This window comes from Manacus vitellinus, unplaced genomic scaffold (genome assembly GCF_001715985.3).
Source record: "Manacus vitellinus isolate BGI_N305 unplaced genomic scaffold, ASM171598v3 scaffold_1_pilon, whole genome shotgun sequence".
Lineage (NCBI taxonomy): Eukaryota > Metazoa > Chordata > Aves > Passeriformes > Pipridae > Manacus > Manacus vitellinus.
The window spans coordinates 33,914,828-33,928,159 of NW_021939396.1; the positions used below are offsets into that span (position 1 = coordinate 33,914,828).

General features: G+C 44.0%; 1 protein-coding gene across 1 annotated transcript; it reads left to right on the forward strand.

Moving 5' to 3' along the window:
• The first annotated feature begins 5,508 nt into the window (after window positions 1–5,508).
• On the forward strand, window positions 5,509–11,694 carry TCF24 (transcription factor 24). The gene is made up of 4 exons (XM_018076225.1): window positions 5,509–5,552; window positions 7,589–7,667; window positions 8,552–8,961; window positions 11,276–11,694. Exons 3-4 carry the CDS (start codon window positions 8,578–8,580, stop codon window positions 11,387–11,389), a joined length of 498 nt encoding a protein of 165 aa, XP_017931714.1. The 5' UTR covers window positions 5,509–5,552; window positions 7,589–7,667; window positions 8,552–8,577; the 3' UTR covers window positions 11,390–11,694.
• Window positions 11,695–13,332: the final 1,638 nt, after the last annotated feature.

Sequence of the window (13,332 nt, forward strand, 5' to 3'; positions counted from 1 at the left end):
GTAGTGCTGCCTGGGATGATTCCGACCCAAGTGCAGGACCCAGTGCTTGGTCTCATTGAACCTTATACCATTGGTTTCTCCCTTCAAGCAGAAAGGAGCTATTACCACATGATTTTTGAGAAGATCTGTAGTCCTAATAAATAATTTCCATCTCTTGGATTTTTCCAAGTTCTGGTGAATAATGTGGAACAATTAGGAGAGAAGGCACAAGAAGATTAATGATGTCTGTGCTGGTTAATTTTTGGATTGGAAGTATTACACATTAATTTAACTTAAAATTCTGTTTTAAGTAACTGAGACTTGAGTTTGGCTTCTTTGCACTAGTTTGAGTAATTAAATGAATGCTCAAGACTTCTGATATAGGAAAATTCCAAACCTACAGGTAAGGAAAGGAAAACCCAGTTTACAAATTGCCCCTGGAAAAGAAACCTTTCCTAATGCACTTTCTCTGTATGAATGTCAGCTGAGGATCTTATACTTAAGACCCTCTCTGAAATAAGAAAGGATTTTTTCCTGAATAAGAAAATCAGGATCTATCTTTTTGCATGCAATGTTGTGTGTATTTTGTTATTGGTTATAAAGATAAATATAATTTGATAGAATTTATTCAAATAAATTTAACTTTTGCATGTATTTTCCCCCTTGAATAACAAGATCTTCATCTTCATTATAAAGAACCAGATTTCCAAAGCTGAGGTAGTAAGTGAGTGGTACTGTAACTCTGAGGTGCCACATGCTTCTGTTAAACTGTTGTGGTTTAACCCCAGCCAACAACTAAGCCCCATACAACCACTCGCTCACCCCCACACCAGTAGGATTAGGGAGAGAACTGGAAGGGGTATAAGCTAGGAAACTAGTGGGTTAGATAAAGGCAGTTAAATAGGGAAAGCAAAAGACACACAAGCAAAACAAGGAATTCAATCACCACTTCCCATGGGCTGTGAGGTGTTCAGCCATCCCCAGGAAAGCAGGGTCCCATCACATGCTATGGTTACCTGGGAAGACAAATGCCAAACATCTAAACATCCTCCCCCACTTCATATACTGAGCATGATGTCATATGGTATGGAATGTCCCTTTGGTCAGTTAGGGTCACCTGTCCCAACCTCCCATGCACCCCCAGTGCAACCCCCATGCAACCCATACCAGCCCCTGTGAAGAAAATGAACTCTACCTCGGCCAAAAACAGCACATAAAGCTAGTGAGCCATTTGCCTTCAGAATCAGAAAATTCAAAACACTAAATAAAGCTCTTATGTGTAGCTGTCATCGTTAGTCCTGAAATTAATACTAACCGAGAATGATACTTCTTGTTTTAGCTGTTGTCATCAATGATATTCAGATCAAGAAAGACAGAAAAGCATACATCAAAAAAAAGTTCATTCTTGTTTAAGCAATTCCCAGAGAAGAATGTCAATACTTTCAGTGAGTGTGTTCAAAGTGGCAGCTGCTCGATTGCTGACTCAATGCAGCACATTGGGAAGTTGCCTCCTGATCTCTATGGCGTGAAGTTATCTTTCCATCTTACACTTCCCTCTGCCTTACACACACCCATTTAAAACTGTTTAATGGATCATTAGTATTTCTTAATGTGGGTTATGCTGTGTAAGCCATCTAAAAAGTATGGCTTATTTTCCATAGGTTCTGAGTATTTCTGGATTAAAGATTTTACTTTCTTATATGTTAAATAAAACATTGAAGACTTGAATTAATTACTTCTGATACAACATAGGCCATGGGGTTTCACACAGAGAATCCCACAGCCAAGCAACTCACATCCAGCTAAAGCAAACCCTACCAAAATATTCCTCTGATGAAACATCAAAGTGGGTCTCGTTTCCACTCTGGATCTACTCTCCCTCTCACTTTTTATATTCCATTATAGTTTGGCTACATCCCAGCTGCATACATGTATCATCAGGCCTATACTTTGGCCTGCCCTAAACCCCTGCATCTGAAGTCTGCAATTGCCCTTGAGTAAAATCATCCACACTGTCATTTGATGCATAAATATTCACACTTCTCTAGCTCCAGTAAAGCCTGCTCAGCTCTCACTGCTCACTCACACCAACTACAATACTGTGCTTCTCACATGGCTTCTACCAAAGGGAAAATGGAGGGCCAGACCTATTGGGGTTCTCTTTACCCTGGTTTTCCTTTCTCTTTTCTTAGAGTGAGAACAACTTTTACAGAGACCCTTCCAGATTGAACATGTACAAGGGAATAGTTTAGAAGTATTTCCTTAAATATGTGTGGGTCTGAAATGGAATTATGGTGGGATCTCAGTAACTCTAAATCTTTAAAAAAATCCCCTGATACTATGCTCTAACACTTATGTACACACCCATACAATAGAATGGAGCCCTTCTGATATGTATTTTAGATGTATTTTGAAAGTAATTATTACTGAGAAAATACAATAAAAGGTTTATTGCTACACTGTGATGTAATGTATTTAACACAATTGCAGAATATGCTATGGTTCTACAATACACCACATTCTACAATTCAAATATCAACATGGTATTTGAAACAAAAGGAAAAAGGATATAATTGGAAATGTTCAAAATACTTGTTTGGTTTTGGAATGCATTCCCATTATAAACATTGAGATTTCCCCAAGAAGCAGAAGTTCTGAATTTCAACATATTTTTATTCTTCTGTGGCTGTGTCCTGCCTTTTATTTGCTCCTGGGCTAGAACTGGAACCTGTGGGACCTGACCAGATACACTCCATGTGTGGCTTCGTGCAGGAATGGTTTTATTTGGACAAGTGACATTTCTACTAGTCCATCAGACACCAATAACCAGTAGGCAAATACACTTGAGAAACCCTTATACAGTAATGGGAATGAGATAAAATGAACAAATTGGAAAGAAATACCCTAAATGTTCATGCTGAATTGTAGCTATAAAACCAGAGAATAATTTGACATGAAAGGAGCAGAGTGTACCTGGAAAAATATCACTCTGTCTCTGGTAGAAATTTTTCTTACCTAAATCACGCTGAAAATCTGGCTCTTTTGTGGCTCTGGCATTTCTCAGATTTGAAATGTACTTTTGAAGGTATGGCAGGAAAGTAATTCTCAGTCATTTGGGAAAAAAGAAGAAGAAACAGCTGCAGCAGCTTGTTACAGTTTTAGACTTAAATAGTGTGTTGATAGAAGAAAATCACTGGATGTCTTTGTGGTTATAATGGTGGAATTGTCTGGTGGGAGAAAATCTTCATGGACCAAAGAACAACTATTTCTACCTTTATATGCCCTTGGGGTTTTTTTTAAATATATCTAAAGCACCTCTTTTATGGTAACAGGGTTAGCAACCAGGGTGGTGTCTCTGAACTCTGACCACAAATCTCACCATGCCACTTCCCTAAGTGCACTCTGCAGCAAGCTGGTTTTGGCACTGTCAAAAGGATGGTAATGAGAATTCCATCACCACTTTTCTTCCAGCTCCTTCCATTGGATTTCCTGCACTGAGGCAGAACACTGTGTGTGTACAGTGAGAAAACAAAAAAAAAAAACCATAATATTGTGTCATCAATTACATCAGAGAAAAGAAGAAGAGCACAGCACTAGAGATCTGCTAATTTAGGGTGGCTGGGAAGTCCTGGGCAGTTGGGACACCTACTGTTAAGTTCTCTGTCAGTGACACGGCTAAGTGTCCCATAGCCTAGTGAGAACACCTCTGTGGGGAGGCATGTGGGCAGGCAAACTGAGGACACCTCCCTGGGGGATGGGTCTGGGGTACCCCAGACTTGTGTGCTGGACCCAGTCAGTGCATGTTCGATGCTTACAGAATGACAGAGGAGCCCCAGTGGAACTGGGGCTGGAGGGCAAGTCTCCCTGCTCCCCAGGGAGTCTGGGGTCAGTTCTCCCACATCACACCACAGTGAGGATGTTTGAGTATAATTTTAAGGACGTGTTCAAGCTTGCTTGAGCCCCAGAGGCTGGCTGAGCATAGAGGTGTCTGGCTGCAGAGAGGATTCAGCAATTCTCACTTGGGCTGGAGGTAGCGTTGGAAGCCTTGAGGCCAAAACGTGGCTCAGCACAGCTGCTTGGAGATGCCTCCCTGTCACCCAGGGAACCCCAGCCTTCACTCTTTTGGGCCCCAGGAGGCCAAAGAATGGTCTGTGGTGCAGGTGAAGTCCATCATCGTGGTCTTGCACATACCGACAGAGTAGCTTTTGAAAGAGTAGCCCGTGATGGATGAAGAGACCCCTCTCCCCCCGAGGCTGCCAGCGTCAGGCAAAGGTAAACGTTGACACACAGTTTCAGTTTTAGTTCCGTTTAATTTAGAATTTAGTACTTAAATTGAGAACCTTTAGAAAAGGCCGACAGCATCCCTCCCCGGACAGCCTCCTCCGCCCGGCGGACGCGGCTCCGCGGTGCTGTGGGTACCAGCCCGAGAGCACAAAGGCTGGCAGGGCCTGGGCGGGGCGGTGGGCGCCGGGCAAGGCAGAGGTCCCACCCTCGGGCAGCCCCTGCTCGTACCCCTCAGCGCGGAAACAGTCGGGTTGGAGCGTTTTGCTGGCACGGCCCGGCGGCTGCGGCGGGAGCTCTGTCCGGACACTGCTGGGCCGGGGGGCCGGGGCTGAGGGCAGGTGTCCGGTCCCCCCTGCGCGGCTGCCCCCGCCGGGTCCTCACCGGGCTTGTCCCTTACCGGGACTTCCAATTATCGCTGAAGCTTAAGTCCTTAATTTTCTTGGCTGCAAACCCGGTAACGAATCGCTCAGACTTTGTTTTTCCACTGCTCCCGAGGCTTGATTTATTGTGTCTCTGTTATCGCACAATCGGGCTTCGTTCCAAATGTTATTCTGAGCTAATTCTATATCCCGGTATTTATTTTGACTGTCCCTTCTCATTAGCGTTACTGATTTTTATTCGCTCCCCGTTCCCTGTTAAATCCCCCTCTCTGCGCGCCCGGGCTCGCCTCATCCCGTTCGTGTTTCCATCCCGCGTTGGACCCACGCGTGTGGGTCGGGCCCCCGAGCGGTGCCTGGGCAGCCACGACCCCGCTCCCTCCGCGCGTCTCACCCGGGGGAACCCTCCCGGCCCCGGGAACCTCAGCGAGCCGGAGAAGAGGCGGCAGAGCTGGGAGGAAGGACTTGCTTTTAACAGGGCATCGCCCGCGCTCCCAGCCCAGAGATTAAATTTCTCTCCTCCAGCAAAACCGTTACTTTATCCTAAGAAAAACAGCGCGGACGGGGCGAGCGGCGGCGGACCCGCCCGGAACACCGGGGCCGGGCCCGGCGGAGGGAGGATGAGAGGGGAGCGGTGGGGCGCTGCCGCCCCCGACAGCTCCGTGATGAATGACCCATCCCGCCGGAAGGGGCGGTCGGCTGCGCCCCGGGCTGGCGGGAGCCCGGGCGAACCGAAGGTGCCGACCAGCCCCCGCCGCATCCACCGCCGCTGACGGCTTTATAAGCGGCGCCGCGGGCCGGACGGGGCGCGACGCGACGTGGTACGGGAACTGGGAGAGGAAGAGGAGAGGAGAAAGAAACGGAGCGGAACGGGCTGCACCGGGCTGTCCCGCTCCGCACTGGGCGGGAACGGTAAGTTCATCCCCGGGCCGGGCACTGCGAGGTCCTGCCAGGTCGCGGGGAGCCGGGTTCGCCCGGCGGGGTGCGGGATGGGGACGCAGCAGCCACCGCGTCCCGCACCCCTGGGCGGCCGGCGAGGGTCACCGTGAGCTCCTCGGTGAGCGCCGGTGCTATCCTCGCACATCGACAGGCAAGTTCCTATTTCCCTGCGCCAGAGAAAGGATTTTCCTTACCTGTTACCAGAGTTATGCAGAGGGCAAGGTCATTTTAAAACCGATGCAAAATAATTCAGATTCACTATATTCCCCCTCACCCCAAGGAACAACGGAAAAGTTTAACTGAGGTTTCCACCCGTTTCTTTTCTATGTGCTCTGCTCTGGCGTTTTCCATCTTTTCCTTGTCTGTGTGGGCAGGTCGCCTTCACTGCCGTTTCGTTCACATGGAATGTAAGATTAAAATAAGTGTCGTGCCGGTTGTTTTGGTAAAAGATTTTAAACTAATTATGTCTTTGTAATGTCATGTTAAAACACCAATGCGTCTGCCCGCATTAGAAATACTGCACTAGAAATGCTTTAGAAACAATACAAATACTTTAACTTACTTTCACAACCCCAGTTCTCTCTGCACATCAGGCGGCAAGTGGGTGTTTGCAAAAATTACCCTCTTTCTTGTAAAATTCTGAAGGGAAGATGACTGTTGCCCAGAGGCATTTTATTTACTTTAGTTTTCAGCAGCATTTTTTGGATCATGAGGTTCTGGTGACTCCTGGGTTTGTGGTGAGCACAGCACCCAGAGTGTGTGTCCTGATCACACCGGAGAGAAGAGTGATGCTGCCCAGTCCCAGTGTGCAACAGAGGAGATCCTGGTGCAGGAATCACCGTGGTTTGGCTACACATATCCACACACCTACAACAGATCCTGTGTTTCTGCGTAGCAGATTTTCACAGACCATTTGCTGTTTGTACTTGATGAGAAGTCTGACAGTGGAGAAATTTAATTCAGAATGAAATCTCTGATTTCCACAGATGAAGCCTTTTACATTTTTTTTAATATAGGCCTAGGATTTCATCTGATGTAGATGTGAATCTCCTAAAACAGAAACTCCTACTCCCAGGGGCACCCAAGGAGATGAGGCTTTTAGGTATGTGCATTACTTTGTAGTATTCCAGTTCTAAATCTGGTTACACACTAGCACGGCGAAATCAAAACTGTGTGTAAACCAGCCTTAGTCATGTATTTAATCGGAGGAGCAGGTATTTTTACTAACTCAGTCTGTCCATATCCTTGGATATTCTGGACTTCTCCAGCAATCAGGGAAGATTTCCTTGTATCAGTGGGAATTAGATGGTATGGCAAATGAAAAGTCCTGCTGACAAACATAAACTTCTGCCAGTTTTCATGATTGTCTTAATGATTGTCTTGATGTCATCTCTGCAATGATAATTTTTTTAAAACTAAAATGCATCCAGATCTGACTGTGCCTGACACAATGAGAAAACACCAAGAAAAAAGCACATAGGATTTTTTTTTATTTTAAGCTAGAGGCTAGGACCATTTTTCAGACCTTGCTCTAGACAAGCTCATGTGGTCTTAATGTGAGCTTTATTTTATATCAATCATAAATACTGCAAGAAAAAAGAAGAGTGACATTTTTTCTCTTTGGTTTACAGCTACAATGTGCACAGAATATTTCACAAATAATTTCAGTCTAACCTGTACTGATATTGAAGAGATCATGACATGATAAAACTGTGAACCAGATTAACATCAAATTAATCACAATAGAACACCTGAAATAATAACAATAATAATATCTTTTAAATACCATCAAAGTATTGCAAAAAAGATTGTTTAGAAACCGTTCCTTGTTTTTGCTAGAAATCTTTGACTTCAGAGTGTGCTTGAAATGCTTTGCAAAATCAAGACCCAATTCTTGTAAATTTAGATCTTCACTAATTTATGTGCATCAATTTTATTTAAAATTTTAATATTACATAGTTTTTTTATGAAATTAAAAGGTTTAATAACTTGTCCTTGCCCTTGTCTAGCCAGACTGTCACAGAAACACCTGAAAGCTGAAATTTGGGACTACCAGGAGGGCTGCTTGACTGAGGACAACAGGATCGGGTATTATTCCAGCTAAGAAGTGCTACACTTTGGGGAATATTGATCGAGGAACTGAATTAATTAAAAGATTGTGACTTGTATTAGAGGCAGAACTGACTGACCAGCTTTTCTGAAAGCTGGGAAAAGACCTTGTGGACATTATTTTCAGCTTTGCTCAAAATAAGTTTTTGTCACTGTTTTCAAAAGGTTCTCTTGCCCTGCAATGGCTATAATAGAGGTCAAAAGATTCTTTTGAAATTCGAAAATGTAGATGAAAAAAAGCACAGAAATTATTTTAGTAACATTAGGGGTGGGACGACAGGAAAAGTCAGTTCCTGATCCTTTAAAATTATGGACCAAATTTTGCCTTTCAAAAGCTGAGTCCGCGCTCTGTGGCTCCACTTATTGCTGCATCTGAAAATGATATTTTTCTTTCTGTAATCCATGAAGCACTGATCACCTGTGAGACTGTTGATAAAATGATTGCAGCTAAATAGAAAATATATAAATAGTCCCACATCCCAAACCGTACGAAGAATATGTTTTAAAAATTGCATTTAGCCTAATTTTTAGTAATTTGTAAACGGAAACCACTGTGTCAGTGCTGCTGAGTGGTGCCTGCTGGATTTTCTCAAAAGCCATTTCTGGGCTACGAGTAACAAAAAATTTGCTCAGTGTAATACTTTCAAAAAAAATTATTAAATCCCAATCATTGAAGAGTTTAACTTCTGTTTCTCTGCCTGTGTGAAATCAAATTTGTAAGCAGCCAGTAGAAAAGCAGCTCGCACAGCTGCATCCCAGCTTTTGCTGGCACAGGCAGCGCTTGCATTTCTGATCATCTTTGTGTTTAGAGAGTTTCGGCGCAGAGTTGCAGCTGCCCTTAGAGATGCTTTTCTTGCTTGCAGGACCCTCCCTGCCAGGGAAGTCACCAATGGACTGTGGACACTTAGCTGGCAGCAGCGAGGAGATCTCCAGCCCGGGCGTAGAGCCCGATTCCCTGCTGCCTTCTGCTGCCGGCGGCAATTCCTGCCCTCCCTTGGTGGGTGGGCAGCGGGCTGGGGCACCCCCGGGCCGACCCGCGGCCGCCAACGCCGCTCGGGAGCGCAGCCGGGTGCAGACCCTGCGCCACGCCTTCCTCGAGCTGCAGAAGACTCTGCCCTCGGTGCCGCCCGACACCAAGCTCTCCAAGCTGGATGTGCTCCTTCTGGCCACCACCTATATCGCGCACCTCACTCGCAGCCTGCAGGATGAGGAGGAGTCACCGGGAGAGGGCTTGGGCACCCTGCGAGGGGATGGATACCTCCACCCTGTCAAGGTAGGGGAGCTGAGCAGCAGCTACCACCTTCTGTCAGTGAAGAAGGACATTGGCCTTAGATACGTAGATGAAACTAAAGATTTCAAACTCATGTATTGTTGGTAGAGGTAATACATGAAAATCCTGCCTGGAGCAACCATTGTGCTTAGGTGCTAGAGGCCTGATGGAAATATTTTGGAGCTTTGTCCCTCCGGCTTCAGGGACTTTGCACCAAAATATCAAATATAATGTAGATCCAAACCTAGTCGGACTTGATCCCTTGGAACTGAAAGCAGAGGGCAGCACCAGAGAAGTACTGGCACCTCCTTGTTCCCCACATGGAAACCTTGGTGGTCTCCCACCAGACCCACTGGTTCTGCTGGTAGCGTGTGTTTGTGGTGAGGTGATGCACGGTCCCGCAGCAGTGACCCCAGCCACGGCTGAGCCTGCTCTTCTTCCCCTGCTGAGGCAGCCACAGTATGGAAGGGGGTAATAATTACCAGCCATGTGTTAATTCCTTCCATAAAAGTGCTTTTATGAAGCATTTATTTTGTCTAGTTGGTATATAGTCTTCCCTTCGTCAAAAAAAATCACAGTGATACAGAAGTAATGAGAAAGGGGAACTGCTCTTGGAGAGGGCCTGGGGCTGGAAACTGTTTCCAAATGCATTGCTCACTGACTGATGGGGCTCAAATACCACGGGATATTTTCTTTGGCACTGGTCACAGGGAATGACTTAGAGTGCTGAGGTGTTTTTTTTTTTTTTTTTTTTTTTTTTTTTTTTTTTAAGAGTCTGAATTCAGAATGATTTAATTAAGTTAAATTTGTGAAGTAATCTCTAATTTCTATAAAGTGCCTAATTCACAGGGAGTTCCTTGTTCACAGTGTTGGTTGCTGTAAAAAGCATGATGTGAACACAGGCTTCTGGGGCCATTTAAATGATTAGCAGGCTCATTAAGAAAGCAAAACCTCTACATCAATTAGAAGATGGCTATAATTTAAGTAAAAAAATATTATTATGTATTTCAAAATAAGTTCAAAATAGCTTCTGTTAGCTTCCTCAGTCAGAGTGAAAGGACACAGGTACATTTTGTCAGCTGCCGACTACTAATGGCAGAAAAATACTCTTAAATAGCTGCTGCAGCAGTTAAATGATCCAGATGCACATTTCCCAGGCTACTGGAATAGAGCAATATTGGATTCACTTAAGCAATTATTTTTTATAATTTTATTTATATCTCATTTAAATGCATCCAGTTTTGAGATTCTATCAGCCTAACCAATATTTCTACTATTCCTGGTGGTAAGTGCATTTTTTTAGTTGGCACTGGATGAAAGTGTCACAAACAAATCCTAGCAGGTGCTTCAAAAACCCCAAAGTGCAGGTTATGAGACAACCTGTACAGATAAAGACTTTAACTGCATTGATATACCAAGTACAGTAAATGCAATTAGTGAGAAAAGTAAAATATTCAAGTACAGCTGTGTGTACACCAAATGAAAAATATAATTAATGACTAAACTCAGATGTCTCATTGGTGACAAACCCATAACATCATACTTGAAACAAAATTACTAAATGAGATCGTACAGTCTTTCCAAGTCAGAATATGCTGCTGCTTAGTCTTTAAATAAAAGAGTTCAGATGTAACTGCAGTATTAAGCTTCTCTTACCCAGAGGTGCATGACTGTTTGCAGTAAATAATTTGCTGGGGGTTAAGAAACTCAAGATGTCAGAGTAAGTTTTTAACACCAGGGTAATTGGTGATTCCAAAAATCAGTGAGTGGAAAGATTAATTGTCGCATCTGAAATAGCTGAACAAGAAGCTGCCAGTGTTGCCAAGGAGCAACCACATTCAATTCCCTTTACCACACAGTTTTTAGCAGCCCCTGTGCTGTGGTCAGTGTTGTGGGAGTTGGCACAGATAGGTGTGCATATAGGGCTGCAATCCCCGCAGGTGCAGGTGTATCCCCATAGTATCCCTGGCACCTTGAAAAGGAATGTTTGGTTTTACTGTAACAGAACATCCGCAACACAAACTGCGTGAGGATGACTGACCAGCACGGGCTGCTCCTGTCTGCTGGATCACAGCAGGGCTGGGAGCTGTGCCTTGAGATTAATTACCAAAGCAAATATCCAGGCTGAGGCTTCCTTACCAAGCTCCTAATATTTCCCAACAAATGACAAAATGGGAAATGTCTGGTGATAGCAACAATTTCCTATTTTCTCGTACTGTGATTCCATCAACACTTTTCCATCAGCTGTGCTGAGAACTGCAGTCAGAGTGCAAAGCTCCCAGGTATCTCAGCTCTGTGCTTGTCTCCTCTCTTACAGAAGTGGCCCATGCGTTCCAGGTTATACATTGGAGCCACAGGACAGTTTCTGACTCACTCGGCACAAGGAGACAGCGCAAACCATGGGGAAACATCAACAACTTCACAAATCTAATCTCCCTTCTGGCTTTTAAAAAAATTGTTATTTATTACACCTTATATATATATTTAAGTTAAAAAATAATATCTATAGACAAACTACAATTCCTGAAATACTGTTTGTGGAGGAGAATGAATTGATTCTTAAATGTAATTAATACCTCATTAAGTTAACGTGATGCATTTCTATCAGAGGACATTGCTGGGATCTGAATGACGGGATCTGGAGGCGGCAACTGCAGCCACCAACACGAGCAGCAGCCCAAAGGCAGAGCTGCCAGCAGAGTAGGTATCCTTGTTCCCTCTGGGACAAGTGCTGAGGAAAAGAGGAGAGAAGGAGCAGTGGTACTGACCAAGTAGAGAGCAAAGAGGCTTGGGTGACAGGCAAAGGGCAAGTCTAGAATTAGCAGTTGCAATCCCACATGCACCTTCTCCACTGCCTAAAGCCGGGGGCAGAAATCCCCCTGACCACAGCCATCAGGTCAGAGCTTTACCCTTCAGATAATCCTACATGTATGTAGCTATTGCTGGAAATGTGGATGCATGTTCACCTCAAGTAAAAATGTAATGAAACCTGTGTTGCACACAGCGCTGTACGTGGCAGCTGTGTGTTGGGCACTGCTTGTACCCATCCATAGGGTTGTGCTGCATGTTATGGGGTTTAATGTGTGTTTGTTACCCTGGCACTATGTGTCTGCTCACAATACCATGGCTTTCAGTGGGTTCACATATTGATGCAAATGAGCCCAAAGCACTGGCTTGTTCATAGCACACTTGTTCACTTAAATATCTTCTATATTTAGGCAAGAAAAGTTGAAACTATATGCACATATGTCATCTGATGTATCTGTTCTGTAAAACACTGTACTTCTCATATGGTTTGTTATTGCTGAGGTAAACATTTTATTAAATATTATTCAATGAACATTATATATTTTCTCAGTTCCAAAATCTGTATCAGTTTCTCATTGTACAGGACCAACAGTTTCTAATAGTAATATTCTGCATTTATAGATGCTGTCTTCTTTCTGAGGGCTTTACAGTTTAAATTTAAAAATGACATTTAGGAAAACAAAAATACTAGCCAGACCAGCTTTCATAAAAAAAGTATGGTAAAATCTGGAGCTCTCCAGCACCCCGGCAGCGTTCTGAGCTTTTAAGAAGATTGTTCTTTTAAATGGTAAACATACTTTTAATATCTTGAATACATTCAATATATATATTTATTTTAGGCATATTATTTACAATTGTAAGTGGTTTATTAAAAGATGATTATTACATAGCCAGAGCTACATGTCATACAAAAGGTACGGCATTTCGTGAACAAATTAAGTACAAAAGGGCAGTTTTGCATAGAAAAGAATCTGCTCAGAGGAATGTCTGACTTTCAAGAACTGTATGTACTTTCCATAGTAGTAAAAAGTGGGTTAGCACTACCTCTTGTTAGTGGGACAGCTGTTTGTACTTGGAGTTATTAACAGGGAGATGGGAAGGAGTGGCAAAGGGGGTGATAATTAAGATGAAGGTGTGAGAGGACAGTGAGGGATTCCAGGAGGATTATACCCTGCACAAGATGAGGGTGTAAAACACAGACTGCGCTTCGGAAGCACAGAGAATTCAAACCAGTTTTGTATGTCACTGAGATGTAAAGGAATGCCTCAGGCCAGGGGAAGAAGGGCAAGTGAAATCTCAGCCGGCAGTCCATGTCCAACCTGAGCTGCTCTGTGCAGCAACCATCTGATATAAAAACAAGTTGTGGATGAATTGTGCATAATAGACTGGTGTGGGGAGAACACAAAGAGGGATGATGTTTTTCATCAGCTGCATGTGCTTACCTAGCCCAGAGGTGCTGGTTACTTCATTGGCTCTTAAATAATACACCTGGAAGGGACAGAATTCAAGAAAGGAAAAAAAAAAAAAAGACAGCTCCCTGGTTTTAAAGGCTTCTTCCTTTAAATG